We start from the raw sequence: 27,565 nt of genomic DNA, 5'->3' as shown, positions 1-27,565 counted from the left end.
TGCATAGAAAAACTAAGGCAAGGCACAGTTCAGCTGTGGCAATAAGTGTGTTTGTAGCTATAGAGCTGGAAGGTGGTTAAGTGATTGAAGGAATACATGGTTTAGCTAAATGTGTGGCTGGTCATCTCATAGCCCTGTCCACAGAACAAATGACATTGCTCAGGTGTGATGCAGTCCTTCTCACTTTGCATGTATCTAGAACTAAATTGACATTCCTCATAACAGTGACAGGGTACATCAGATAAAATAAAGCAGGACTCAGGGCATGCAGCAACACATACAGTGTAGTCAGACTCTTGCAGGCACAATAGTGCTGTGGGAGAAAAATGGTTTGTGTACTTAGCAGAGTTGAGCTAGTCTTATACATCAACCTGCTGAGTTTATTGAACAGAGCATGACAGTTTTAGCAAATACAACAGAGATATGTGTGCAGACCTGTTTGATGTACATGCACTGGCAGAACATACTGGGTTTATGAAAGAATAAATATACACATATACATGTGAGTCAAGATTAGTCTTAATCATAGCACTTCTCACCCTGTGTACTCTCTCAGTGTACTGCAAAACAATTCTTCTCCCATTAGGAATATTGTACACAAGTCATTTACACATTATATATTATACCTGGTGGTGTAGTCTGTGATTTTTTGTCAGTTAAGCTTTATATATTATGTTTAACCTGAGTGACCACCCTCAAAATGCAACACTTGCACCTGCAAACTTTTTTTTACTTGCGCTCAATTTTTTTTTACGTGCGCTCAGAATAGTGGCACAAACATAACGCCATACAGTATGACCATGACTGTGCATTCATTAGTCTGTAATGTGTTGTACGCTCCATAACCATCTTAGGAGGCACATCTTGTACCATTTGGATGTACCATGTTCTCTCACACACGGTAAAACAGACAGTCCTCATTAAGATAGAAGTTTTCATAGTTGTCATAGTAAACCCAATTATTGCAGAGTTTGTAGGGAAAAAAAAGGCTTGAAATACAATACAAAGTATTTCAAGCCTTTTTTTTTTCTTTTTGTATTTTTTTACGCTAGAGGACTTGGACTCCACACAGACACACGACTGGAGTGCAGATGGTAGACATTGTTAGATTGGGTAGGAAATCTGCATAACAAAGTGGTCCATATACTTTGCAAACAAAAAATAAACTAAAATAATTTGCTTTTACTATAAAAGTTGGGGGAAATGTTTATCTATTCACATACAGCAGCTCCAGTGTCTTGACCCACAGCTAAAAAAAAAAGATCTAACAGATCTTCTAGATACAGTTATTAAAGAAATCCACTGTTTTGTGGCAGCTTGGGATTGTCCCATTTGTATCCAGTAAACTTCCACAGAAATCTTTCATCTGATAAAGAGCCATATCTTGTGGATCACAGCCCAAGGTGTGAATGGGTACATTTACACATTCTTGTTCAATGCTGGTTCACCGCTATCTAAGGGTCTGAGATATATCAGGTTCATCGATGTGCATCAGGTAATCCTGTGGATTAGCATTAAAGTTCTCACGCAGGTCACAGGGAGGGAAGAGAAGACCTTGGAATTTAAGCTGTGAGGACATGAAACTGTTCTACTGTTCCGCTCAGGGGTTTATATATGCACTCATGATGAGCATAAATATCATGCCAATTTTAGCTTGACAAAGACGAGGCCTATTAACATCTCATTAGTAATCATATTTTACTACAACTGATAGTTTCTTGTTGCTGACATAAAAAGGATTTGTTTAACAGCACTCATTGGATTGACTAATACTTAGAACACCAGGAAAATCCACTGAACTCAATTATGATCTAGGAAGGTGAATTGTAGAGTTACACAAGTCGAGAAGGTCTCTTGAAGCTATTTCTAAATAGAATCCAACATAATCAGTTCAAACAAAAACTGTACAGAAATATGATTTTTTTTTGGATGTAAACTTACTGAATTCTGAAAGAAAAACCAACCACAAACCACAACGAAGTCCCTGCTCTAAAAATGGACACCTTCAAGCTTGACTAAAATTTGCAGCTCCCCACATAACCCAAATGCTTTATCAAGAATTTTTTGCTATGGTCATAAAACAACGGCAATTTGGAGGAGTAAAGGTGAGACTCTAGCAACACTGAGCTTGTGGTAGCATCATACTCTGCGGCTGTTTTGCTGCGATTGCTACTGGTAGATTGCACAAAGTAGATGGAATAATGAAGGAAGCATACTACCTCTAAAGTCTTTAACTTGAACTTAAATAAACAGCTAGACGCCTGAAACTTGTACACAGTTGGGTGTTCCAGCAGGGCAGTGATCCTAAACACACATCAAAACTGGTTTTGGAAAGGATAAAGCAGGCAAACATTAAGCTTTTCGAATAGCCTTCCCAAAGCCCTGACCTCAACCCTATTGAAAATTTATGGATTATGCTTAAAAGCCGCGTCCATGCCAGGAAACCAAATGATTTAAAAAATTTGTTGGTTTTTAGTCTCAAAGCCATAAGACTTGTAAAATAAAAAAACAACAAAAAAACAGTGCTTCTCCTCAAAAATTGTTAAGGACTTGAAGATGATTCTCCATTTTAGGATTCTTGTTCCAAGATTGTGGCAAAAATTGTCCAGCATAAAGAGGAATATGCAAGTTTAATCAGTATTTTGCAACAGACTGCAAAGAGATGCCTTTATTGCAAGGAAAATGTTTTGCCCTGGCTTTGGTTGAACACTGCACATGAGACAAGAAGATTTCAGTGCCAATTAAAAGACCCTTTGGCACTTTTAATCACCCACGGGAGGGTAAAATCCACAATCAGTCTTATCAGTGCCATTAAATGAAATTATGCCATCTGCAGATCTATGTAATATATCTCCACAGAAACCACACAGGGCAATGCTCATGATGCTTCCGGGATAATGCGGAGCCAAACCAAAAGTGATGTCTAAAAGAACTAAATATATTTAGATATAGTTTGAGTGGCCCATTGCATGCCCAGCATTGCTTACTCGAATGTGATTTTTAACTATGGTAATATTAAAGACCCTGATGGTGTTCTGCATGTTGTGGAGGGAGAGAGTGACACCATACTATACCACTTTGTCAATCCTACCGAAGTATTGTTGATGACCATGTCCATCTGTTAATGTCCACTGTGTACCCATCTGATGGTTGCTTCCAGTCGGATAACAGGCCATGTCACAAACCTCAATTCATGTTAAACTGGAGTCTTGTCTTGTTTCTTGATGAACTCACTGAACTCAAATGGTGTCCACAATCACCAGATCTCAAACCAACAGAGCAAATTTGGGATGTGGTGAAATTGTGGTGATATTTTGTATCACAATGATTTACATCGTCATTTCCAGCAACTGCGTGTGCGATGATATTATGTCAATATAGACCAATGCCTAATGTAGATACAGTCTCTGTGGAGGATATATATCTCTTCCATCAAACACAAGATAGAAAGTTACTGCACGCAGAGCACGATTCAGCTGAGTGGTTTACCACATGTGTCACAGCTCGTTTTTATTTTTACATTTCATAGAGTTTTAAATTTTCATGCAACACAAATGAACAAAGTCACCATAAAGTTAGTACGCCACTATAGATCTATAGATCTATCAGTAACAACAGCTGTTTTGCATACACCTACATCAGTGGGTCAACTGGTTTTAAATGTTATCTGTTCACTGTGCTCATGCAGTGTCCTAGCATCAGGATATGTTCGTGAAGAGAACTAGAGAATGAATTTACCACCAGATTAGAATCTTCTGCGGTAACATATTGATAATGTCAGTTTAAGTCGTTCCACTGAAATCTTACAAATACTTAATCTGGCATGTATATTCTACAGAAGGTGGGGAGGGCTGTTGTCCGTTCTACTTTCTGAAGTAAACATGTTGATCAGAACTGTCACCAGTTCTGCTGATTTTATCTTAAGTCATAACTGGGATGAAGTTTAAAGCACTACAAATAAGAAGCACATTCCTCTGCCAAGTGCAGGTGATGATGTGCAGAGTTGACACTAGTCACTGCCAACAGGAAACTGGAACTTATTCTTGTTGTTCAACATTGGAGGGAGAAGGTACAGGCAATCCCCAGGTGCATGCAAAGTCAAATAACAATGCCCACAGCTTTTTGAGAGGTTATCTTTGAGCCACAGAAGCTTGAGCTGCTTTGGGTGTAAATATGGTGACCATATCTTTACAAATTAAATGTGAGACATAGAGCATGCCTGTAGGACATGATTTTAAGAGTAATGGTTCTGTTTTTTGATATACAACACATGCAGATATACAACTATGCAGATTGTTTCATGCATCAAATAGCATGAGAAGGTCATATATATATATATATATATATATCTATATATATATATATATATATATATCTATATATATCTATATATATCTATATATATATATATAGATATATATATATATATATATACATACATACATACATACACACACATGTCTATATGTGTGTGTGTTTTGAAGTGTTCCAGTTTCACTGCTAAGTTAACAGAACAAGTAGAAAAAAATGGAAGCTAAAGTTTGTTCTTGTGGTTTTACGTGATAGTCACACATAAGTCTATCACCTGTTTTCAGCATAGTGACAATCAGAGATGGGCAGTAACGCGTTACTGTAATCCGATTACTTTTTTCAAGTAACGAGTACAGTAAGGGATTACTATTGCAAAAAAGGTAATTAGATTACTGTTACTTTCCCATAAGCACACTGCGTTACTGGGTTACTAAAACCGTGATTTTTTTGCGAGCGTCTCATGACAATGACGTAAGCGAGTGCCACGTTCGTGGCGACAGCTGTGTGCAGATCAACGATGGATAATATATCGAGTGCGGGAGAGAATATGACCGTGCAGCGTTTAAAGCGTGGAAATACTGACCTTACTTTGAGTTTGATTCCGTGGGAAGAAAACTTCTCTTTACAGCGAAAAAAACCCTTAACTTCCAAGCAAGCACCGAGTACGCTACTACGTAATGGGAAATTCACAGACAAACTCGCGGATTCTTCCACTGACCGCTGCTGCACACCTGCACCAGGGCAAACATCCGCCTGCTATACAGGTGAAAATAGAGCAACAGGAGTCTTTGATTTTTTTTAAATTTCTGCTGTGTTTCACTTGCATTTATTTAAAAGACTGAGTGTAAACACAAAAAAATATTTTATTTTATGTGCTGGAATGTGCAGAAAATAGGTTTAAATGTTAAACAAATTTCTTCCAGTCAGAGAATGGTGCATATAAATAAAATGTTTTGCTTGATGCATAAAGTTAAAAGATAAAAACTAATAAAACAAGTTTTAAAAAGAGACTTTTCCATTTGATTACATTTTGTATGATGGATTATGCAGAAAAAGTAGAATTGGGCTGAAAGAGCTATTGCTTTATTACCTATTCAGGTTGTAAATTGTGTTTTTAAAAAGTAACTAAGTACTAAGTAATTAATTACTTTTGAAAATAAGTAATCAGTAAAGTGACAGAATTACTTTTTGGGGGGAGTAATCAGTAATTAGTTACTGATTACTTACAAGTAACTTGACCAACACTGGTGACAATCTTTGAATATTCACACATTTTTTCTTTTTTGTGGGCCACATGCATCTTGTGAAGGCTGTATGCTCTGTGTCACTTCATATGACATTCTCCCCGATGCTCATCTGGAACATTAACTGCAGGTGATCCATGTTATGATCCATGAAACCTTCCCTGGTTTCTTTGCAGCCACTGGACAAAAGCCATACTTTAGACAACTGTCTAAAGTCAGTATTGACCTATGAGAAAAAGAGGCAATCACATGAAGAGCACTGTCGTAAAGGGAGACAGGATTAAAGATCTGCACGATCCCAGCAGTTTAAGGACACTAATATGAGACCTGAGCTAGTGATCACCATTGAGCTGACAGCAGTCTAGTTAGGAAAGTGAGCACTAATAGGATAGTTAGCCCTGCAGGAGGACACGTCACGAAGTAAGCTGTTGTTGCAATCAGTCCAGATACAAAATCCTAACAGGGCTGTGACAGGCCACGGAGAAATGTCACACTGGGAATGTGGTAGAAGTCATTGTTGGTCATTCCCTTTGACAATGGCAGGCTGCAGGGTCATTATGAGGGGAGAAGAATGAACAGAAAACTCACTACCGATAGCTACTGGCTTCTGACAGGCCTGTAGAGGAGAACATAAAATTTAATTACACTTTAGATTCAATAATAAACATTTGAATATGCTCCTGCATCCCAGCTGCAGGAAACATGCACATGGAGGAAACAATAACACGATTAAGAAACAAAGATGAACTACCCCGACAGCAGCAGATGATTTTATGAGCACAAACAACACACTGGCGCTAATGTGATCACTGTACTCCTATTCACTTGGAGCACCGAGCAAGTTTCACAATCTGCAAGTCAAGTTGTAGAACAGATAAGATAAGTGGTGTCAAATTTCCACAAGCTCAGCAGCCAATGACGAAGTTTGTTGGCTGACTACACCTGTATTAATGTGCACACACTCTGGCAGTTTCCATGATAACAAGGATCTTGGAGAGCGAGCAACAACATACCAGCAGAGTATCGAAACAACTGAACAACTCATTTAAATGTAAGTTCACCTCGCAGCCAATATTCTAGATGAGTTTTGCTTTTGCTTATTGAAACTGCACATTTGTTCCCTACATGTTAGCTCCCTGCATACTTTTGTACTGTATGCCTTTTTATTGCAAATAGCTGGGAAACGTAATGAAACTCAAATTGTTGCTATTATTATTTTTAGCATTATTATGGTAAGAAATGCAAACTGCTTATTGGTGTGGTGGCTCTGTTTTTAAAGTACAAGTCAAGCGTATAAAACAAAGCGTTCTCAACGGGACAGCAGTTAATACGATTTCAGTTTCTTTTCTTTTTTTTTAAATATTACTTTACATATATTTTTTTTAATTTCTGTGGGAACTGGTCATTCAAATCTAGACAAATGACTCAAGGGAGGCAACAGAAGCGTAAGCAAAACAGCTACTGCAAGCTAAACCTCAAGAAAACGAAGCACTAGCCTGCTAAAAACAAAAACAACAGGCAGAGTGTAACTTTTCGCACAAGCGACTTTTGAATGTTTGTTAAGTACAGCCGAGCACGATCAAACCAGGTGGCGCCAACTGGTGCGAAAGTACAAAGTGCATTTAAACACATTGAAATATTAGCGATTTTCCTTTAAAAAAACAAAACAATAAAGCTTATGCAACATACAACTGGACGAGGAAAAGCTTAGATTCAGGCTGCGCTAACAACACACCTGTGCTTGGTGCAGTGGCGCGCGCGAGGCTGTCAATCAGCCGCGCGCGTGTGGTCGTAATCAGTGGCTGAATAACTCCGAGCCAACCACCTGTCTGATCACAAGTGCTGTAAGTGTTTTGTTTTCGCTCCCCTCCCGTTGCAGCTTTTAGTTTCAGTTTAAACAAAACCATCATTACCAAACCGGGGGCAAGTTCTTCTTTGCCACATTACGTTTAACCCCCACTCGTTTTCAGGAAACTCACTTCTTGACAGCTCTGAGGAACAAGAACAAGAGAGGCGAAGGTGCTTTCCGCCAACTAAAACTCCAAGTGTTCAGCTAGTAGTTTAGCTCTAAATGAGTTGACAGTGAATCCCCCTTGTAGGTCAGGGAGACGGAGAGAGAAAAGAAGAAGCTTGCCCTGATCGTGGCCTACACAGCAGAAAAGGGTTTCCTGTTACACAATCGGCCCCCGCGATTTGCTCATCTGATCGGTAGACGTCTGCTGTGAGTCCGTCACTTTAAGGGATACACAAGGATATTATTACAAAAAACCCTCCATATTCCACAGTCGGAGTGTGTGTTTTGAAATGGTCTTTCTCTCGCATTGGTAGGTCACTGGATTTTTAAACGTTTCACAAGGTGCGATTTTTAGTATTCAAATACTACAGGAAATCAGCCAGCTTCACAGTCTCATTATCTTTGCTAAGTTCGTGTAGGTTGTTTTATACCTGTCATTTTTGTTATTATTATTTCTTTTGTTTTTGTTTTTATTTTTTTAGATGTTGATTGAGACATACTTGACTCTTAACAGTAGCTGATCACGCAGTGAGTCAGCATCAGTACTGTAATTTTATCATCAGTTCAAATCGGCAGGCTTCTTCCATAAAGAAACAGGTGCTTTTCAAAAAAAAGAAAGTTTGATTTCTTTTTTCCTTTCTTGGGACACCTCAGCACCCCTTACCTCACTTTCTCTGTGTGCCGCTTTCATGCCAGTGTGAGGGAGTCTGTTTTTTGTCTTAAAAATTAATCTGCAAACAAATAACAGTGTATTTTCCCCACTGTTCTTAATCAGGTTGCTTGTCAGAGGTAGAGCACAGGTATCAAATCGTGATCTTGCAGAAAGTTTTTGCTCACAAAAAAAAAAAAAAAAAAGACAGTAAGAGAGAGATTTTGTGTTGCTTGTTTCCTGACAATGCATTTCAGATAGGTTGGAATTTGAAAACCCTCGATGTGACCAGGATAGGTCTTGTGATAGTGTTAACAAAACGGAGAACAACAGCTTTGTCTCCATCAGATAAAAGTAAAGCTGAAGAGTATGTGCCTGGTGTACTGTTTGTCCTTATTCAGGTTGTTGATGCCCTGGTCAGAGCAAAGGTTAAAATGCAGCTGCATTTTTTTTTTTTTTTTTTTTTTTTAACATTTTTTTTGTGCAGCTGTGGAATTATACCTGCTCATTCCACTGGGTCCTAACCGGTTTTATGTTTTTGCACACAAACACAGGCAGAAAGGGAGGCCAAATACAGGATATGAGTCTCTAAGACGGCGGAGCCCCACAGCCAGTCACACACTCATATCCTCTTAGTTGTTTTACTCTTAGCTGTACGACCTGATGCTCAAGAAGTCACCCACAGTCTAACACTGTATTGGAAATAGCTGTGTAGTTGTCATACTTGTTGTCTGCCCGTAGTGGATTTCTCACTGGTATGCACGGAACCGACTGAGGTATTGTGAGTTTTGCTTTGTTTGATTCTTTTTCTTTTATCATTACTTTCATTGTCACTTTGTTTGTGGTCCAGTGGGACTGCAGTATGCTATAGAAGGGAGGGGAGAGGAAAAAAGGAACTGCATCACCTTCACTTAGATAAACAGCTGCTGCACCGTTGGCAGAGCTGAGTAAACATTTCAATAAAAATATTTTCAGTCTTCGCCGAACCAGAATAAGCATCCACTTTTGGGAAAATAAATGGCGAAGAATAACGAACAATCTCGGTGCCTTTCCTCTTCCACGCACGCTCTCATATACCAAATTGGTTTAAGCTATAACACATTATCAGAATGATGGTAAAGTTTTGTTGTTGGTTTTTTTTTTGTCCTTTTTCGTTGCAGTTGTGTCCTATCATTCAGTTTTTCTTGTATTTGGTTTCCTGTTAACACTTTACATGGAAGAAATTCTGATATTTTTGCCCACTTTGATTGTTATCGTTCGTATCAGAGCCTTGTCAGGGTGCACAGTGGAACGAGCAGAGGGCTGTTATCTGTGCGAGCAGATAAGAGGTGGTCGCCACTGCAGTTAAGTTTATGCACTTGCACTAAACTTCTGTTTGTGCATCTGTTTCGCTGTTACAGATGAAATTGGATGGGTTGGAAGGAGTCAAAAACATTTGTTCCAAATTAACTCTGGTAAACAAGATTTTTGGTGCTCTTAGGTCTGCTAATGTGGCTAGACAGGTATGATGTTCGGGGTTAATCCTGTCAAACTGCATTAGGGGAACTGAAACAAAACCAAGACATATTCCCCCTGCAGCATCAGCAGCACAGTGTATATGCCTGTCATGCAGCACCACACTGTAGTTTGATGATTTGTTGATTTCTTCATTTATTGTCTACGATCTTTGCTCCTGTAGCCAGACGGCAGCTGGCATATGCACTTTACAAGCTATCCCCTGGTTATTATATGTGGCAAATTGGGTGTCGTGTAAAAGAGCAAATTTAGTTGTAATTCAGATATGCAAGAATATATTACCCAATTTGAAAAAAAAGGGGGTGGGGGGGTGGGGTAAATATTATTCAGGAGCTGTTTTGATAGAGAAGCAGTGGACTGGGATGATAAATATTTCCAAATTGGATCAGCTTATTATTTTGCCCAGTGCGACTCTGAAAAGCAAATTGGATGCACAGAAGGGGATTGTATTTGCAGCTTTTTAGGTTGGCTGCGTTTGGAGATTTTCTTCAGCTGTTTAAGAGGCCTGCACACAGCACACTCCCGCTCAAATCAGTTGTGTGATTAACATCTCTTTTCCAATATAATCAGCCCAAATACTTCATGATGCTGCCCTACATTATAGATATTTGTCTTGCATGAGAGACTACAGTTTTCAACTGGCATAACAGTATTTATAGATGAGATTATACATGGCAGAATTAAGTGTTGGGTAGATCTCTCATTAATCTGTCCAAAACCATATTGCATAAAGAAGTGATGTCTGCTGATCCCGTTTCTTATTGCCCCTGCATCTTATTCACTTTCATTCACCATATTTGGAATTGGTGCTACTAATCAGAGATCATCGTGGACTACTTCCTTAAATTGTGCTAGTGTAGGATATAGTAAGTGACTAAGTGGTGGGGTAGGCGCCCCTTAGTGTTTCATAATCTACACCTTCACAATGCAGGTCACCTCAGTTCTTTCCTCACAGCTAAGGAAATAAGCACACAATGGGAAAGGCTAACAATGAAGGGGCGCCTACTGTGTAACATGTGACACAAAGGTCAGTGGGAGAACTGCAGTCTTTCTGTGTACAGTATTAAACACTGCATGAATGACTATTGGTTCCTGACTGCATGCCAATTTTTGAGTGACTGAACCGCGCCATGAAGGCTACATCCGGGACAATGAGTGGGAGAAAGGTTATTCTCATGGTTTTTCCATTTAAAAATATCTGCATCCACTTTGTGTTGGACACAGCTGGGGCTTTGTTTGGCATGACAAGAACACCTGCGTTTCACATCTACATGGTTTTAAAAGGGAATAGAGATGGCGTTTGTTTTTGGGCCCTCTGCCATGAGGAAGTTCCGACATGGATGTTTTGTTTTTTTTTCTCCTCCTCAAAAATAACAACGTACCATACGAAAAAACAAGAACACCATCATGGAAAATGTATTTGTCACTCGGTGTCAATGACCAGATTAAGGTAGAAGGAAATGAAATTAAACTGAGCTCATATTTGTTTCCCCTCCAATTAGGATGACAATAGCAACGTAATGCTTGGCAGGATGCACTAAATAAATAAGAAATACATTTATTAGTTTTGTCACGAGTTTGAAAATGTTGAGCAATGAAACAAACCAACAGAGTGCAATCAACAATGAGTTTATTAAAACACACGCAGGAGAAGAAGTATGCAGCATCACATCAGCACACGTCTCCTGCTAAGAATACACATGAAAATGATTTTATAACATCAGGGTTCACGCCCCTTCTTGCGTAAATTACAGATCAAATACACAGATTACAGTAAATGGTACACCTTAGATGGCTAAAAACAGACACAGAAGTTCCTCTTTCTATAACACCAATAAATTTCAAGCCTAGCTACTAAGTTACTAAGCAAACTGAAATGCAGTTAGAAGCTAAATGAATTTCGGGCCTTTGGCCTGGCAGGCTTCTGGATTATGTGTGTTGTAAGCGTGTATGCTGTTTATCCTTCTATGCTCCAAGTCACCTACACAATAGATTGTGAAGACATAGCGCTTCACAAAGCTTAAAACCTTCTTTAATAGATTGAGCATCAACACTGAATGAGCACAAACATGCAATGTGTATAAAATAATTATAGCTGCACCTGTAATAAAAAGGTTAACGTGGTGGCAATAGCTTTAATAAACATCTTTAATGCAATATCAAGGCTGTGGGATATATTATTAATGCAATATTATATTGTAGCAGTAAAATAATTTTCTGTATCTCCACAGTTTCCTTTTTGTTTTGTCAGTGAACCTCTTCCTGGACACCTTTCTTGCTCAATCTTGTTTTCTTGCCTTGGTCCAAAGGCTTTGCGTGCGGGTTGGAAAATGTTGAATAGGCACTTGTTGCTAGCTGAGTGTGTCAGAATCGTTAGAACGTTGGGTTTTTTTGTTTGTTTTTTTTCTTCCTTCTGTTGGGTATCATGAGGGGGGGGGGGGGGGGGGACGCCTGTTGACACCACCCATCTAGGATTACAATCTAGTTATGCACGCATGCCTTTAAAACTTGTTAAAGTAGCGCAAGAACTGCCTTCCTCAAAATTTGTAGTTTTCCACTGACTAGCAGCACTCAGAATGCCAGGCAAGACCCCAGTAATAGACAGCGCTTCAGCTTTCAATCTCACTCAGTCTCTAAACCAAAAAACACCAAGATTTCACACATATCAGTGACTGAATATTAATAGCAGATATTTTTAACTTCGTGTCCTTTTTTTTCTTTTCCCCTGCAGCATTTGAAGATGATGCGATTGCTGTTTCTATGTCTGCTGCTACTTCTGCCAGCTTCTGCTGCTGGTAAGTTCTCATATCTTTGACTCTTTCAGGTGATAAGCATCTAATCAGGGTCTATGCATCCCGGTGCCAGCTCCTGTTTTCCTCAACTACCTGCATATCTGTATGTGTCTGTGTCATTCTCAACAAGGTTAATGCGTGCAGTCACTGTTGATTTTCTTTTTTCTTTCTGCCTATTGGACACACTTGAACAATAATAAGTAATAAAAACATGCACGGTGAAGTTTATAGCAGCAAGCCCATGGCTGTGCTTTCTCTGACATGGAAGATGTCATATATGAACAAGTGACAGGAGACTCTGTGACGTACATGAAGTACAAGTATGCAGTTAAACCGACTGAGTCTTCATCTGCGTGCTACACTCTGAATGCCTCCTTTGATATCACCAATAACTGTTTTGAATAATAAAATGTTTGAAAATGTGTATCTCACTGTTTCAGCTCTGCGAGCATTTCGTAACTCTTCAGAACTTGAAGGATCAGCTGATGGTATGTAAGCCATATTTTGTCCAGTAGTACTTTTACTGCATCGCATATGGAACAAATAGTTTTTTGCAGCCTGTCACTTTAGGAATCAGTCTGACACATTAATTCATTTTACTTAGAATTAAGCGCTCGGATCAGCAGGCCGACCACACCCGTGCATGACGGTGAATGGCCTATTAATGTGTTTTGAGAAGAATTACTAGGCTTAAATATTCTGAAGTCATTTAGCTGCTTCAACGTGTTTTACATGTGCTGTCGTTGTCGCATAAGTGTTGATCCTTGTTTTGACTCCGGGTAAGCGTAGTCAGAGGGAACAACTGATTTATTGATTTATTTATTTATTCATTCCCCCCTTGTAAAATAGAAATATGATATGAAATAGAATATCATTAAAAACATGATATAGTTGTATAAATCAGCCCCGTGTGTAATGGTGGGTTCTAATTTTCCATATCTATCTCCACTCCTTGTAATTGTTGTATGGTGGCTACCACTTAAAGCGCTTCTTCCTCATTTAGAGTTTTATTATTTGCTCACAGTTGAAGTTGTTTTTAAGGCCGCGTTGTTCTTGTTTGCAGTCTTATTATTGTTTAGTGTTCTCATAAGGTTATCTTCCCTGTGTACAATATTGATTCTTGTTTATGGTTTTCATTTTTTCCTCTCGGACCTCTTGGCCTCAAACTGATTTTATATTCCCACCCCTTATCACCACCACCTCCACCACAACCACGATCAATAGTGTTGCTAAAAGATTCAAAGTGTTGTCTGTATCCTCACTGTTGTACAATTTAAGAACTCTTACACTGTTAATATAAGAAGGCGATCATAGTGAGAACCTGCATTTCTGCACTGACTGAACAGACGTCTCATTTTTCCCTCTTTTTTTTTTTTTTTTCCCGCAGACTCGGATGACGAGGATTTTGCGGAAAGTGGTGAGTTTGTTACCCTACTCTGTGTAGTCTCTTATTTCATATACATGCACTATACTGACAGCTGCACAGAACCCGGTATATGAAGGTTATGGCCTCTGTTATTGTCAGAAAGTCTGTATAGTATATAGGTTGTTCTACTCCACTAAGCTGTGGCCCCAGTTGGCTTTTAGCTCCCCTCAACCATTACGGCCTGAATAGAATCAATTAGCTCTGTAGAGGGGGCCCTGTGGATTGTGCTGAAAGGCCAATGAACACGTCAACATCTCCGTCATCCTGTCGGTCAGCTAATCAACACTGGCATTCTCATTCTCTCACCATCCGCTTTTCCGTCACTCCTCATCTTCGCTTTGATAGACATTTGATAGACTTACAGATCTGTTTACAACGGCCTGCCTGCCAAGTGGAGAAGCAGCATTTCTGAAAATGGCTACAATTCTTTTTGAAGCCCCAAGCACTCTCTTATCCTCTCCTTGTAGACACGCGTACATAGGCTTAAATCTTTTGTTCATTTCCTTTAAAGTGCATTTAAATTTCTCAAGCAGCACACGAGTCAAAATGTGCAGATAAATTAGGGAACTTTCATTTGTGAAGGAAAGTGTGTGTGTATGTGTGCGTGCGTGTGTGGACATTTTGACATTTCTCTTTGTAACTTTCCAAAAGCTTCAACCAATTTGAATCTAAATGCTGGGCCAGGCAAAACCACTGGTGTGGAGGGCAACAGTGGTAAGAAGTATCTGAATTGTAATTATTTATATATAGTAATGTATGAAAATGATTTTAAATGTCAACATTTGCAAGTGATTCATAATGTCAATGTGCTGATTCCTTTTTTTTTTTTTTGTTGGTCTTTCAGATGAGGGCTACATGATTATCATAGTTATAGCGGGGGTGGTGTTGGCTCTTTCGGTCGCAGCAGTTGTCAGTAAGTACTCTACGTTTCCTTGAAATAAAGCCTTTTGCATTTCCACAGGTGACAAATATATTCCTTTAAAGCCCTCCGGTGCTTGGCTGGAGTCAGCATGGTTTCTGTGTGCTTTGTGAAGCTTTTAATTCTTAAACAAATGTGAACTTTTCTCTTGTGGAGCGTTGACCTTATTTGTTGTCTTTCTTTTTTTTTTTTTTCTTCGTTTACTTGCAGCCATATTGATAGTGAAGCGCAAGATGCAGCAGCAGGAGCAGGGGTAAGAATTAGACCATTTTCTGACTATTTTCTTTGCATCTTTTATGTACTTCAGTGCTCAAGAAAAACACTGTATGCATATTCTCCTTATGTCCGTTGTGCATACTGTGGCAGCGTTTTTAAAAATTCATGTTTTTCTTTACGCTAAGTCGGCCTCCGAGTAACAAAACCAGTCGGGTGGGTAACAGCTTTTCTGGCTCCCTTGCCAATTTGTCCCATTTAATCCAACTCGTCAGCTTGAAAACTAGAGAAAAAACAAAATTGTAAGCTGCATCCACCCATTTGAGCCTGTCTGGACTTGCACAGCAATTAGTAACACAGTCTGAGTCCTACGCCACCACCAGTGAACACACCGCACCTTACCTTTTTAGCAATCAAACAATAACCTTAAGGCAGGGCCCCTGGGTCTATATGACCGAATGGGACAGGACTTAACCTGTTCAAAAGCTTACCTCATGAGCTGAGGCCTAAGTAGACACCTCTAGTCAGAAATAACGCAACAGGGTAAACATGAGACTGACTCAATGACAACAGTTGGCCAACGACAATCAGACAGCAGAACAGCCTAAACCAGTTAAACTGAGAGACTCTCTCTGTTGTTGTTGTTTAGGGGTTGTTGTTTTTTTTGTCCTCCTCTGTTGGAGAACATTTTGCAGTGTAATCAATTTCTTTCGTCCTGGAGGTGTTATGTAACGTGATGTGCAGGTTGGGTCAGAGGGGTCATGGAGGTCAAATCGGGCTTCAAAGATCTTTAAAGCAGCAGCGAACAGCTGTCGCAGAGCGGATCCCCAAGTCGATGTGCAAGGGTTAAATTCCTCTGCAGGATTACTGGCTGCCTCCTGGGGCTGCAGTCAGCTCTGGCAGTGTTTGGTGCTGACTGATCGCTCTGTTGAAAAGAGGCTTAATCACACAGCAACCTCTGGCTTGTTGGATCAACAGTGCCTTGCCAGGTTTATAAGTCCCACCTGGGGATGAGCTGTGTTCTGAGGTGATGCAGTCACTGTGCACCTGTCAAAGCCCTGTAGCACTCAGCAGACATGCCGTTTCCTGAACTCCGCCACACAGAGACGCTTCTTGTGCATCTCCAGACGTTTTCTAAAAATACCTTTAAAGGTGACATTTTGCTTTTAACCTGCTTCACCTCACCCCCTCCTGTGGTCTCTTCTCTCTCTCTCTTCCCCTGTCTCTCCTCAGGATCTACTCTGTGCCAATAGAACAGGACCACAAAGGGTCCGTCTAGTTCCTGGTCTACAGCTACAAGCCCTGTAACACACAGGCAAGAGAGGTCGATGCATCAGAAAATGTTATCTCCTACTCTTTGACTCAGGACAGCTAGACTTCTTGGAACAACAGCCTGTTTCTGAATGTTCAGTTCATTCCTCCCTCCCACATAACCTCCTATACATGTGTAGCATATGCAGTATGTTTTTTGTTTGTTTGTTTTTTGTATACTTTTGTGTTTGTCCCAGTCATTTGTTCTGTACATACACATAATTTAGCCTGGGACTTTTGGAACACAGTCAAACCTTCTAATTGGATTCTATTTGAGGAATCCAAATCAAAGCCAGTGAATGTGGCTTAAAGCTCCTTTTGTTGAAAGGGATAATTTAGCACAGCCAGAACTCCCTGATTTTTTTCCCCCCTTTAATTCCTGACACAAGAAATTATTCCCAACGACTATGCAGTGTAACTCTGAGAGACCCGTCTATGTGAAATGGTCGTTGAGTGAGACAAACCGCACTAATCCAGCCTAAGCCGGCCTCACGTTCATTCCTATTCACTTGTGTCACATTTTCTCTTCCTGGCCCATTAGGAATGACAGGAGGCAACAAAATAGGAAGATAAAAACCCGTTCACTGTCTTCTTAACTTCCAGTTACAAGAGGACAGTGGGGGGGAAAACCCCTGAAACAAGTGGAAATGGCTAGTGCTAAAACCTTCCTGCACTGCCACAAATTAATCAACCACCATGAATGATGATGTTTTCCAATCCCCTCTTCTTGAAAGGCTTTCACTTTAGATTGTAAATAGCTCTCTGAATGCTGTGGAGAGTTAGATTAATGCCTCCCACACTGTTACAGAGAACCTCGTTATGAGGGAGGGAAGGATAAAATCTCAAGAATTAAATAAAGTAGGATGATTGGGGAAAATGCCAACAATGCCTTTGTTTCATTCATACAGAACACACAGTTTTCTCTGGTTTTATGCAAATCAACCTTTTCGTGCTGTGTGCAGGAACCCTTTCTATCCAAGAATCTAAGGTGCCGGCTTCCCTGGTTGTTTGTCGGCAAAAGGGAATCTGTTTTCCTTGTCAGCTTTCTGTCTAGGCCATCAGAAGGAGCACTGATAATGGAATTAGTAACACTGGGAATGACTATATGGAGTTAAATAGTGGATTTGCCGAAGCAGCGTCTCACTTTTCTCTTCCACTAAATCTTGCAATATGTCTTGCTGCTGGGGAGCAGGCCTGGCTGCCATCCAGACCCGAGAACACCCGCCCCCCCCCAAAAAAAAAAAAAAAAAAAACCAAACAAAAAAACAAAAACCAACAACTATGCAATCAGGTCCTTATCAAGGATGTGCACTCCCTATTGGTGTATGTGCTGAAGTGCTTTCGTTAAAAAAAAACTAAAAAAAAACGGCGCTTCCCACTCGATGTAACCCAGATGTGATTATTGTTTGTGCGTTTTGTTTTTACTGTGCCCTGCGCTATTGTTATGTCTTGAAAGTGTAGCATTCCCCTGTAAGCCTTCAATATCTGTCAGCATTTCAAAAAGAGGACAATTTGAGGGAAAAAAATTGCAGCACGAAACATTTCACTCTTCTCTGTCTGTCAGTCTGTCCCTCAGTATTTACTGATTCTCACTTTGTAGGACAAGCATAGCACATTTCCAAAACCGATGTAGCAATATAGAAAGTAATTGGGCTCATGCGGAAACCCAAAGAGTTATTCAGCACCAGCACGCTGCGTGCCTTTAACCAAATTCTACTCAGGCTTTACGAGACTGAGCAGCCAACTGTTGTGACTCTATTTGTGTAAAGCAAGTGTTGCTGTGGAGCTTTTTTTTTTTTTTTTTTTTTTTTTTTTTTTTTTTTTTTTCTTTCTCTCTCCTATCTCAGTGATGTAAATGGAAAGGGTTATGCTAATATCTGTTTTTTAACTACTAATATATTTATCTTTGTAGGCTAAAAGCATTGCGAAACTGTGCACTCAATCTTGCTTTCTGATACACAGCATAATCCATGTATTTACAAATGTACACATCAATGCACTTGCATTGTGTCTCTATAGAAATCTCATGTTTGGAGAAAGATTTTAATATGATTCTGGGTGGGGCCCACTGATAGTGGGAGTTTGTAAAATGTATATATGTTTTGTTTTTTTATTTAGCTTCATACAAAACTACGTTACAGGTCCTTCTCAAAAAATTAGCATATTGTGATAAAGTGCATTATTTTCTGTAATGTACTAATAAACATTAGACTTTCATATATTTTAGATTCATTACATACGACTGAAGTAGTTCAAGCCTTTCATTGTTTTTATATTGAGGATTTTAGCATACAGCTCATGAAAACCCAAAATTCCTATCTCAAAAAATAAGCATATCATGAAAAGGTTCTCTAAACGAGCTATTAACCAAATCATCTGAATCAACGAATTAACTCTAAACACCTGCAAAAGATTCCTGAGGCTTTTAAAAACTCACAGCCTTGTTCATTACTCAAAACCGCAATCATGGGTAAGATTGCCGACCTGACTGCTGTCCAGAAGGCCATCATTGACACCCTCAAGCAAGAGGGAGACACAGAAAGAAATTTCTGAACGAATAGGCTGTTCCCAGAGTGCTGTATCAAGGCACCTCAGTGGGAAGTCTGTGGGAAGGAAAAAGTGTGTCAGAAAACGCTGCACAACGAGAAGAGGTGACCGGACCCTGAGGAAGATTGTGAAGAAGGACCGATTCCAGACCTTGGGGGACCTGCGGAAGCAGTGGACTGAGTCTGGAGTAGAAACATCCAGAGCCACCGTGTACAGGCGTGTGCAGGAAATGGGCTACAGGTGCCGCATTCCCCAGGTCAAGCCACTTTTGAACCAAAAACAGCGGCAGAAGCGCCTGACCTGGGCTACAGAGAAGCAGCACTGGACTGTTGCTCAGTGGTCCAAAGTACTTTTTGCAGATGAAAGCAACTTTTGCATGTCATTCGGAAATCAAGGTGCCAGAGTGTGGAGGAAGACTGGGGAGAGGGAAATGCCAAAATGCCTCAAGTCCAGTGTCAAGTACCCACAGTCAGTGATGGTCTGGGGTGCCATGTCAGCTGCTGGTGTTGGTCCACTGTGTTTTATCAAGGGCAGGTTCAATGCAGCTAGCTATCAGGAGATTTTGGAGCACTTCATGCTTCCATCTGCTGAAAAGCTTAATGGAGATGAAGATTTCATTTTTCAGCACGACCTGGCACCTGCTCACAGTGCCAAAACCACTGGTAAATGGTTTACTGACCATGGTATTACTGTGCTCAGTTGGCCTGCCAACTCTCCTGACCTGAACCCCGTAGAGAATCTGTGGGATATTTTGAAGAGAAAGTTGAGAGACGCAAGACCCAACACTCTGGATGAGCTTAAGGCCGCTATCGAAGCATCCTGGGCCTCCATAACACCTCAGCAGTGCCACAGACTGATTGCCTCCATGCCACGCCGCATTGAAGCAGTCATTTCTGCTGACTTTTTTTTGTATTAAAAACACTTTTCTTTTATTGGTCGGATGAAATATGCTAATTTTCTGAGATAGGAATTTTCAAATCATCAATATTAAAACAATAAAAGGCTTGAACTACTTCAGTTGTGTGTAATGAATCTAAAATATATGAAAGTCTGTTTATCAGTACATTACAGAAAATAATGCACTTTATCACAATATGCTAATTTTTTGAGAAGGACCTGTATGTTTTAAGAAGTTACTTATGTTTTTATGCACTTTTCTCTTAAGGTAAACTCGTGTTTATTTTGTGCCAACAATCACACCTGATTCTCAGTATATAATTAAGTAATTATTCACAATATATGTACATGTGTGATAGCTCACAGGAAAACTGTAGGTGACAGAATATTATGAATTGGATCTGTTTGCACAGCTGAAGTCACCTTGATTTTCTTCTGATGGTGATTACAACATACTACTGTATATTGTGTATCTATGCTGCGCTCTGGATTGTGTTTGTTTTTTTTAATAAATGTGTTATGAAATCTGCATGCCTTCTCCCAGTTTCTTGTTTGCATAATTTTGATGCCATATGGATACAGAGATAATGTGCCAATGGATGTTGTTTAATCTAGGGCTTTACTCGCTTACAAGCATAGAGCCACTAAGAGGCTTAGACACTCTTACTAAACATCCTTTTTCGTTAAGATTCAAAGTGTAAAGCGAGTGTGGGAGCTATGATGAAGTGAGCTAACTTTTATTTTTATATCCTCACAGAACAGTGAAAAGGGCTGAGCGAGATTGTCAAATATGAGATGATACGGGGTTATTCCTCATAACCTTTAATAATAAATCCGAGCTGTGAGACACTGCCCGTGGCTATGGCATTAGTTACAAGATGCAAAGGTCATTAGAAACCAGCCTGCTTCATTGCTGAAGGTTTGATTAAAATGGGATTCATCTATTCATTATTGTCCCGGATAAATAATCACTTAACTTTTTAAAGGAATTTTTCTTGCCAACTATTGAAATAGTTGACCATGATGAACCGGATGATGGTTCCACTTTTTTAACTTGTCAGCATGAGTCATGATTTCCATGTTTATTTATTGTTTTTCTATGACAGTTACTAAGCAGTGTGTCAGTCCACATTCATGCACACACAGACTGTCAGGTGTTTTTCTATTGATGGATCCCTGGTTGTTTTCTTGCAGCTGTTTTCTTTGGTTAATGAATTCATACGTGCTCTCTCCTTATCCTTGGGCTACCCGGTATGACCTGGACAAAAAAAAAAAGGGGGGGGGGGGTGAGGAAGGCATTACTCTTAAAGAATCAAACAGTATTTCAGCAATCAATGATATTCATCAAACCTAAATATGAGGAAAAAAAACAAGATCTGTTGCAGTTCTGCCCTACAAACAGCTTAATGATAATCCCTTTGATCTATTAATCATCAAAGAGATTTCAGTCAGCATTCTGTTGAGCTAGTATGTCTGAAGTGACTCATTGCTATATATCATCAAGTAGCCTCTGATATTAACTATTTAAATCATCCGACTGCAGTTTCCCAACAGCACAAGGAGAGATGCTCCTCATGCACAATGGGCCGATATAGAGTCAGGTGAAAAAGAGAGTGCCTTTTCTCTCACTTCCAAGGGTTTGGCTCAAGGAAAGAAGAAAAATAAGGTACACATTTAATGCTTCCAAAAGAATCAAGATGCTAAGTACCAACCAGGTGCTGCTAATCAAGTATACTTGCGTAACTGATCAGCCAGTATTAGAACTTCTATAAAAACTGAAGTTTTGGAAGTTTGCTGGAGCATTCAGGTGTGTGTTAACACAATGCCAAGGAGGAAAGACATCAGCATTGATCTCAGGGAAGCAATTGTTGCTACCCATCCATCTGGGAAAGCCATTTCCAAACAATTTGTCCATCACTCTGTGGCGATAAAGATTATTCACAAGTGGAAAACATTTTGGACAGCTGCCAATCTTCTCAGGAGTGGATATACAAGCAAATTCCCCACAAGGTCAGATTGTGCAGTGCTTACAGAAACTGCGAAAAACCCAAAAGCTACACCTCAAACAATACAGGCCTCTGTTAGCATGCTATATGTTAGAGTACCATTAGAAAAAAACTAAACAAATATGATCTTTTCGAAAGGGTTGCTCGGAGAAAACCTCTTCTAGCATAGCTTAAATTTGTAAAGCTGCATTTGAACAAACCACAAGACTTTTGGAACAACTTCCTTTAGAAAGAGAAGACTAAATAAAATCGAGATGTAATGCACAACATCATGTTCATCACAAACATCCAATACCAAATGTCAAACACTGTAGTGGAGTGGTGATGATTTGAGCTTGTTCTGCAGAAAAAGGATCTTGGAATTTCCTTTGTCTGCAGAACTGACTCAGTGACTGAGTCTACTATGAATTCCCCTGTAAACCAAAATATTCAAGACATCTGTGAGGTCATCTGTCTGATAACTAACACTGATGAAACTGGGCCATGCAACAGGACAATGATCCCAAACACAGCTCTGGATTTACAACAGCATGGCTGAAAATGAAAAGCGTCAAAGTCGAGTAGCAAACAAGTAATTCAAGTTATTACTGCTAAAGGTGGTTATACAAGCTATTAAATTCACACACTGCATCTGCAGGTTGTATTTAAATTATTTTAAAACCTGACAAGGACCAGATTATTTTTATTTATTACATCCTGAAATTAAAAACTTTAGACTTTAGAGGGTGTGCTTTCTTTTTCTCACATCAGCGTATAGCCAGACATTTTTTGATGTTTAACTGTTTGTACTGATAAAACAAAAGTTACAAATGTAATTACTTACTTTGTTGACCTCTTGCGGCATTTGGGCAGCCGATTGAACTTTCCACCTACAGTCCAAACACAAGCAAAAGAGTAAGGAAGTTGGTAGACTATTACAAGAAATAGCAAATCACAAAAATAGCTTTCAGATTTTCAGATACTTACAGGTAATGACCAATATGCCAAAGACGAACAGCACTGCTGCAATGACCAGTCCAGCATAACTCAGGGACTTATAATCTAAGTATATAAAAAACCAATCAAATAACCACAGAAAACGAGTAACAACACACAATCAAACACAATCAAAGAGAAGCTTCTTACCATAGGTGAAATCTTTGTCCCACTCTGACTTCCACTCTATATGGCGTAAAAGAAGAAGAAAAAAAGTATTGACTTAAGGTTGACTGTTGAACAGAGGAAATATCTATAGGAACAAAAAAAGAGGCTCAGTGGGGAACAACTGTCAGAGATGGCATGAGAGATCTACTGGCTCTGCTGACATGCTGTTGATGGCGTATCAAAAACCTATCTATGGTAAGCCGGCACAGCATGAGGACACAAATATCTTATCTCTTCTTGCATAAGGTACAATCAAGCATTAATCTGTTAGCAAGAGAGGAAGTGAGGTGCTGTGTTCTATCACTACGCTGTGGGTTTGTTTGGAAGACGGGGAATTGTGATACTGTCACAGTCTGCCATGAGATAACAATAGAACCACGATGCCTGTGGCATTTAGGGTAAGTAAGGAATAGGGAAATTTTTTCCATTACTCCAGACAACTTTAGTGTTCTTTTTACCGATGGTTTTCTCGGGTGCAGAAGGGTTGGTTTTCACTGCAGGTGCTGGAAAAAAAGGGAAAAAAATTACTACATTGGACTTTTTAAGTCATTTTTTCTGGCAATTTTTCATCTCTACTGAATATGTAATAATTTACAAGTCAAAACTTTTTTATTTTTGAGACATATTGACTCCATAGCTTACAGTTACCTCTCATCAAACTCCAGATTCAGTCTTATGTTTAACTAATTAAATTTCTAAATGTTTCAGTAGAATGAGTCTCAAAGGAAATTTATGCTTTTCAGAATGTAGCATTTTCTCTACCTCAAGTGCTCTCTCTCGCTCTATTTTTGTCGGTGTCTGGTGATGATACAGTTTGCTAGCTAAACTCAATGGCTCTACTGACTCTTGATGTTTGACCATACATAGGTTAGGCAAGGCAGAGGGTAAAGACTCATACCTGAAGTTGATGTGAGCTTTGGTTGACTTGTTGCTTTTGCACTTGAAGCTAAAGAGGATGAATACATACGATGAGAAAAATAGCATGCAGAAGAGAAATAATGGGGTTAGACACACACAAGACAAACTACCTGCTGAAGTCTCTATTCGTGATGTGGTAACACTAAGGGAGACGTTTGCTTGCTGGTTTGTGGGTTTTTCAGGTATAGTTTCCAGGGAGCTGTTAATATCTCTAGTTGTTCTCTTTTCCACTGCTTCTCCTTTTACACACAGAAAGAAACTGAATTAGATGGATGGATCGACCGACCGACCGATAGATAGATAGATAGATAGATAGATAGATAGATAGATACCAGGGTTTATTGTAAATGTCGATTCAGCCTGCTTTGCATCTGTGGGTGTGGGTGCAGGTGCAGGAGTTTGGGCCCTTGACACTGTGGGGAAAAAAACGATCAGATGTGAAAAACTAAAGAAAAGTAGAAGCAAACTTTCCATTGAAGGTTCCTATACTGTCCACTTTACATCAAGAACAAAGCACAGCGTTGTTAATGCCCGTGATTTTTTCAATGTGGCCAGACTTCAGAATGTGTCTGGCCAGGCACAGTAGCGAGGCCTGCAGATGCACTGAGTATGTCACAGTAATAGTCTTGTGAGTGGGCCTGTGAGGCAACCTCTGAGTGCAACAGAGCTGGATTGTTGTGCAAGACCACAGGACAGAGAGGCTGTTGTCTGTTTACTCACTCAGCACCTTCCAAATAGTGCCGAAGCTCCACAAAACCTCTACTTTCTTGGGCCAGTGCTGCCAGCACTACACAAATAAAGCCATACGAGGGAAAATATACTGAGATAGAAATGATTAACAGCTCACTCTACTTTTTAAAATTTTACCAATCCTTTTAAAATTTGTCGCCTTCGTGAATGGGACGTGTTGCTTAGATGTAACTGTTAACAAGCTAATCCCCAAGTTGCAGGCTTTTTTTCCCCTAATCTTTAAACAGATAAAAAATAAGACAAGAAAAATAGTTTTGTTGTGTTAATGCAACACCTGCCATAAGCTTCACATGCTTTGCTCCACTGCTTACTCCTTTACTTTAAGGGGAACCCTAAAATGTAATGAAGCAGACATAGTTCTTTATTACCACCACTGAACAGAATAAGCTGTACTAAAGGTTAGAAACCACACAGTATTTTTAGCTCCATCCCATCACAGTTTTGTGGTTCAATGAGGGAACTATATTGTTGCACTGGCAACCATGTCATGATTGTAGGTGCAAGAGTTTAGCAGACAATAAAAGTCATTATAATTGACTGATTTTTTTTTTTTTAGATATTTTCTTTGGCATTTTTTTCTCTTAAAACTTTCTAAAGTTCCCCTGGCTGGTTCTTGGTCCCATGTGACACTGCATTCAAAAAATCCTGCAATACGCCAATGTGCATCCTAACATAGGCTTACTGCACAGATACCCTGCTAAAGCTAATCAAGGTGATTAAATCTACAGTCTCTTTCAACCCCAAAAAAGTTCACACTTGACTTCAGTGAGCCAAGTCTTCAGATTTTCTGGCACTCACCTCGTAACATCATAAACAGGAAAACGCTCAAGTAAACCAAATTCATCTGAAAGAAATAAAAACAAAACATGTTTTCATGAGATGCTGTGAAACAGTGATGCAGAGAATGCAGCTCTCAACTACTGTCTGAACAAACTGTTGTGCAGTTTTCACACAATCAGTGGTTACAGGATGGAAATGACCTCTACGATCTACTGTATAAAGTAACTGAGTGCGCCTCAGATAACTCAGGTGGCCCTTTTGAAAACGACTGGTGACTACATCCTCTGGTGCATGTGTTATAGAATATTCAAGGACATCCATACTGCATGCAGACAAATGGCTGATCATTAGCACTGAGAAAAACGCTACTGATTTGTACTGTGTCTTTGCAGTCATGTAATGATCTTACAGTTGTTAGCCCTGGGAATGAAAGGCTCCGGGTAGACGATTGAGGCAATACAGTATTCACTCTCCAACATATTGTGCACCGCTCAGTTACCAGTCAGGAAGCTGTAATCAGTCGGGTTTGTGCCACATGGCAGCTTCCTTTTCCTCCTATAGCACGTGGCAACATCACCCACACGCCTCGTTCAGCATAGCAGAAAACAAATTCTTACTTTGAATGTCAGACTTTATAAGACACTTTTTTTTTGTCAAATGTGAGTGATCGAGGCCACATATTATAGATACAGTCCTCCCACGTATGTCTGTGCTAAACTTTGTGGCTGTATAGATCTAACTTCATCATATTTTGTTAGCTGTCACCAATTAAAAAATGGCATTGGAGCATATGTCAAAACGACTCTTTTCATGATAATAGAAATCCTTGTACCGGCGAGCCGCAACCTCCACATCAGTGGAAAACGTTGGCTATTTCTTCCTCCCCCTCAATATTTTGCCCACGGCTTGAACAAAAACAAAACAAAAAAAAAAACAGAAGTAGGAAATAAAAGTGTATTGTGATGTATAATTTCATAGCAACACCTGCCAACGATGAGCAACAGAAGCAGGGAGGCTAAAGGAAGTCTGTGCCAGGGACTTAGCTTGAATCCACTCCCAGTGAAAAAAGAAAAAAAAAATTAATCATGATCTTTGACCTATCCGGTGGCAGCTCATCCTCCGGGCTGGGAACAGTGTGACAGGTGAGCATTTGTGGCCGTCATGAGCTCTGACAGCTCAGATTAGCAGGTCATGCCAATCTTCATTTCACTCCAGAGCATATGTCAAGATGAGGCCTGTATCCCCTGGGCTGTACAGACGTCTATCCCTTCCCCTAGCCTGACCCGCCTGCCTGTTTGTCACATCTTGCACTCTCACTCACTCTCCGTCTGTCTGTTCATCCATTTGTCTGTCATCCTCCATCAATCTCTTTTCACTTGGGTTAGACCAAAACACCCTTTAGCCCTGGGATATTCAGTCTTTCATCCAGGCTATTATGCTTACCTTTGTATCCATCCTGCGAGGTCCCCGAGTCCAGAGATGTATCCGCAGCTTCATCATCCACAGCGCTCTCCTCTGTGTGTCACTTGTGTGCAAGGCTAGTGGAGAAACGGCTAACCAACCACACCCATGCGATCACCCACTACTTCCTCACCCATTTGTCTGAATTCATTTTCAGACTTTCAGTCTCTCTCTCTCTCTCTCTCGCTCTCTCACACACTCTTTCTTAGTCTCTTCCTCTGTGTTCTTTGGCTTCCAGTTTTCAGTTTGTACTTCTGCTTCATCAAAGCACCGTATGCCTTCTCTTCCTACTGTATCTATCTGGGCTAGTTAACCGTGTTGCTTCACATTTATTTCCTGTTTTCTCTCCATCTCTCATCTGACGCTGGCTTGCAAAAACAAAGAAATGTGACCTTGTATTAAGGGATTGCAGGCATGTTTACATTCACTTAAAAATGCATTGCATGCTGTATTAATTATCAGTCCCTGAACGCAATGAGATTGCAACAAAATAAAGGCCAGAGGCCGGCAATGTGTATTATTCACTTTGAATTTTAACCCTATATTTTAAAGCATATAGAAAAGCTGCCCTGTGTACAGTTTTTTATGTTTTGTAAGAGTTATTTATACATAGTATAGCAGTTTAAAGACTTAGTACCGCATTGATTATAATCAACGTTCATACTCATA

General features: G+C 39.9%; 2 protein-coding genes across 5 annotated transcripts; one reads left to right on the top strand and one right to left on the bottom strand.

Moving 5' to 3' along the window:
* The first annotated feature begins 6,522 nt into the window (after positions 1-6,522).
* Positions 6,523-20,367, top strand: LOC118454968 (uncharacterized). Of its 4 annotated transcripts, none has more exons than XM_035912361.2 (8): positions 6,523-6,606; positions 12,465-12,528; positions 12,966-13,013; positions 13,913-13,942; positions 14,603-14,665; positions 14,796-14,864; positions 15,081-15,123; positions 16,317-20,367. In XM_035912361.2, the coding sequence occupies exons 2-8, from the start codon at positions 12,474-12,476 to the stop codon at positions 16,360-16,362; spliced, it is 354 nt and encodes a 117-aa protein (XP_035768254.1). In that variant the 5' UTR covers positions 6,523-6,606; positions 12,465-12,473; the 3' UTR covers positions 16,363-20,367. The 4 variants fall into 4 exon arrangements, with proteins under 4 accessions (XP_035768254.1, XP_035768256.1, XP_087704258.1 ...); XM_035912363.2 differs by lacking the exon at positions 6,523-6,606 and adding an exon at positions 7,561-7,776; XM_087848132.1 differs by lacking the exon at positions 6,523-6,606 and adding an exon at positions 7,789-7,879.
* Positions 20,368-20,644: 277 nt separating this feature from the next.
* Positions 20,645-27,022, bottom strand: fxyd5 (FXYD domain containing ion transport regulator 5). The gene is made up of 10 exons (XM_035912336.2): positions 26,879-27,022; positions 25,454-25,499; positions 24,238-24,318; positions 24,016-24,144; positions 23,886-23,933; positions 23,446-23,490; positions 22,970-23,005; positions 22,811-22,885; positions 22,668-22,713; positions 20,645-21,096 (listed from the first exon to the last, which is right to left on the bottom strand). Exons 1-10 carry the CDS (start codon positions 26,933-26,935, stop codon positions 21,072-21,074), a joined length of 588 nt encoding a protein of 195 aa, XP_035768229.2. The 5' UTR covers positions 26,936-27,022; the 3' UTR covers positions 20,645-21,071.
* Positions 27,023-27,565: the final 543 nt, after the last annotated feature.

The sequence above is a fragment of the Neolamprologus brichardi genome, chromosome 11 (assembly GCF_056152115.1).
Source record: "Neolamprologus brichardi isolate AB-2024 chromosome 11, ASM5615211v1, whole genome shotgun sequence".
Lineage (NCBI taxonomy): Eukaryota > Metazoa > Chordata > Actinopteri > Cichliformes > Cichlidae > Neolamprologus > Neolamprologus brichardi.
This window is presented reverse-complemented; position numbering and strand designations above follow the sequence as displayed.

Coding starts and splice junctions, on each gene's coding strand:
- LOC118454968 (XM_035912361.2), top strand. CDS start 12,474: ATGATGCGATTGCTGTTTCTATGTCTGCTGCTACTTCTGCCAGCTTCT. Junction 14,666..14,795: donor TGGTGTGGAGGGCAACAGTG/GTAAGAAGTATC, acceptor TTGGTCTTTCAG/ATGAGGGCTACATGATTATC. Junction 14,865..15,080: donor TTCGGTCGCAGCAGTTGTCA/GTAAGTACTCTA, acceptor GTTTACTTGCAG/CCATATTGATAGTGAAGCGC.
- fxyd5 (XM_035912336.2), bottom strand. CDS start 26,935: ATGATGAAGCTGCGGATACATCTCTGGACTCGGGGACCTCGCAGGATG. Junction 25,500..26,878: donor CTCGCAGGATGGATACAAAG/GTAAGCATAATA, acceptor TATTTCTTTCAG/ATGAATTTGGTTTACTTGAG. Junction 23,006..23,445: donor TGCACCCGAGAAAACCATCG/GTAAAAAGAACA, acceptor TACGCCATATAG/AGTGGAAGTCAGAGTGGGAC.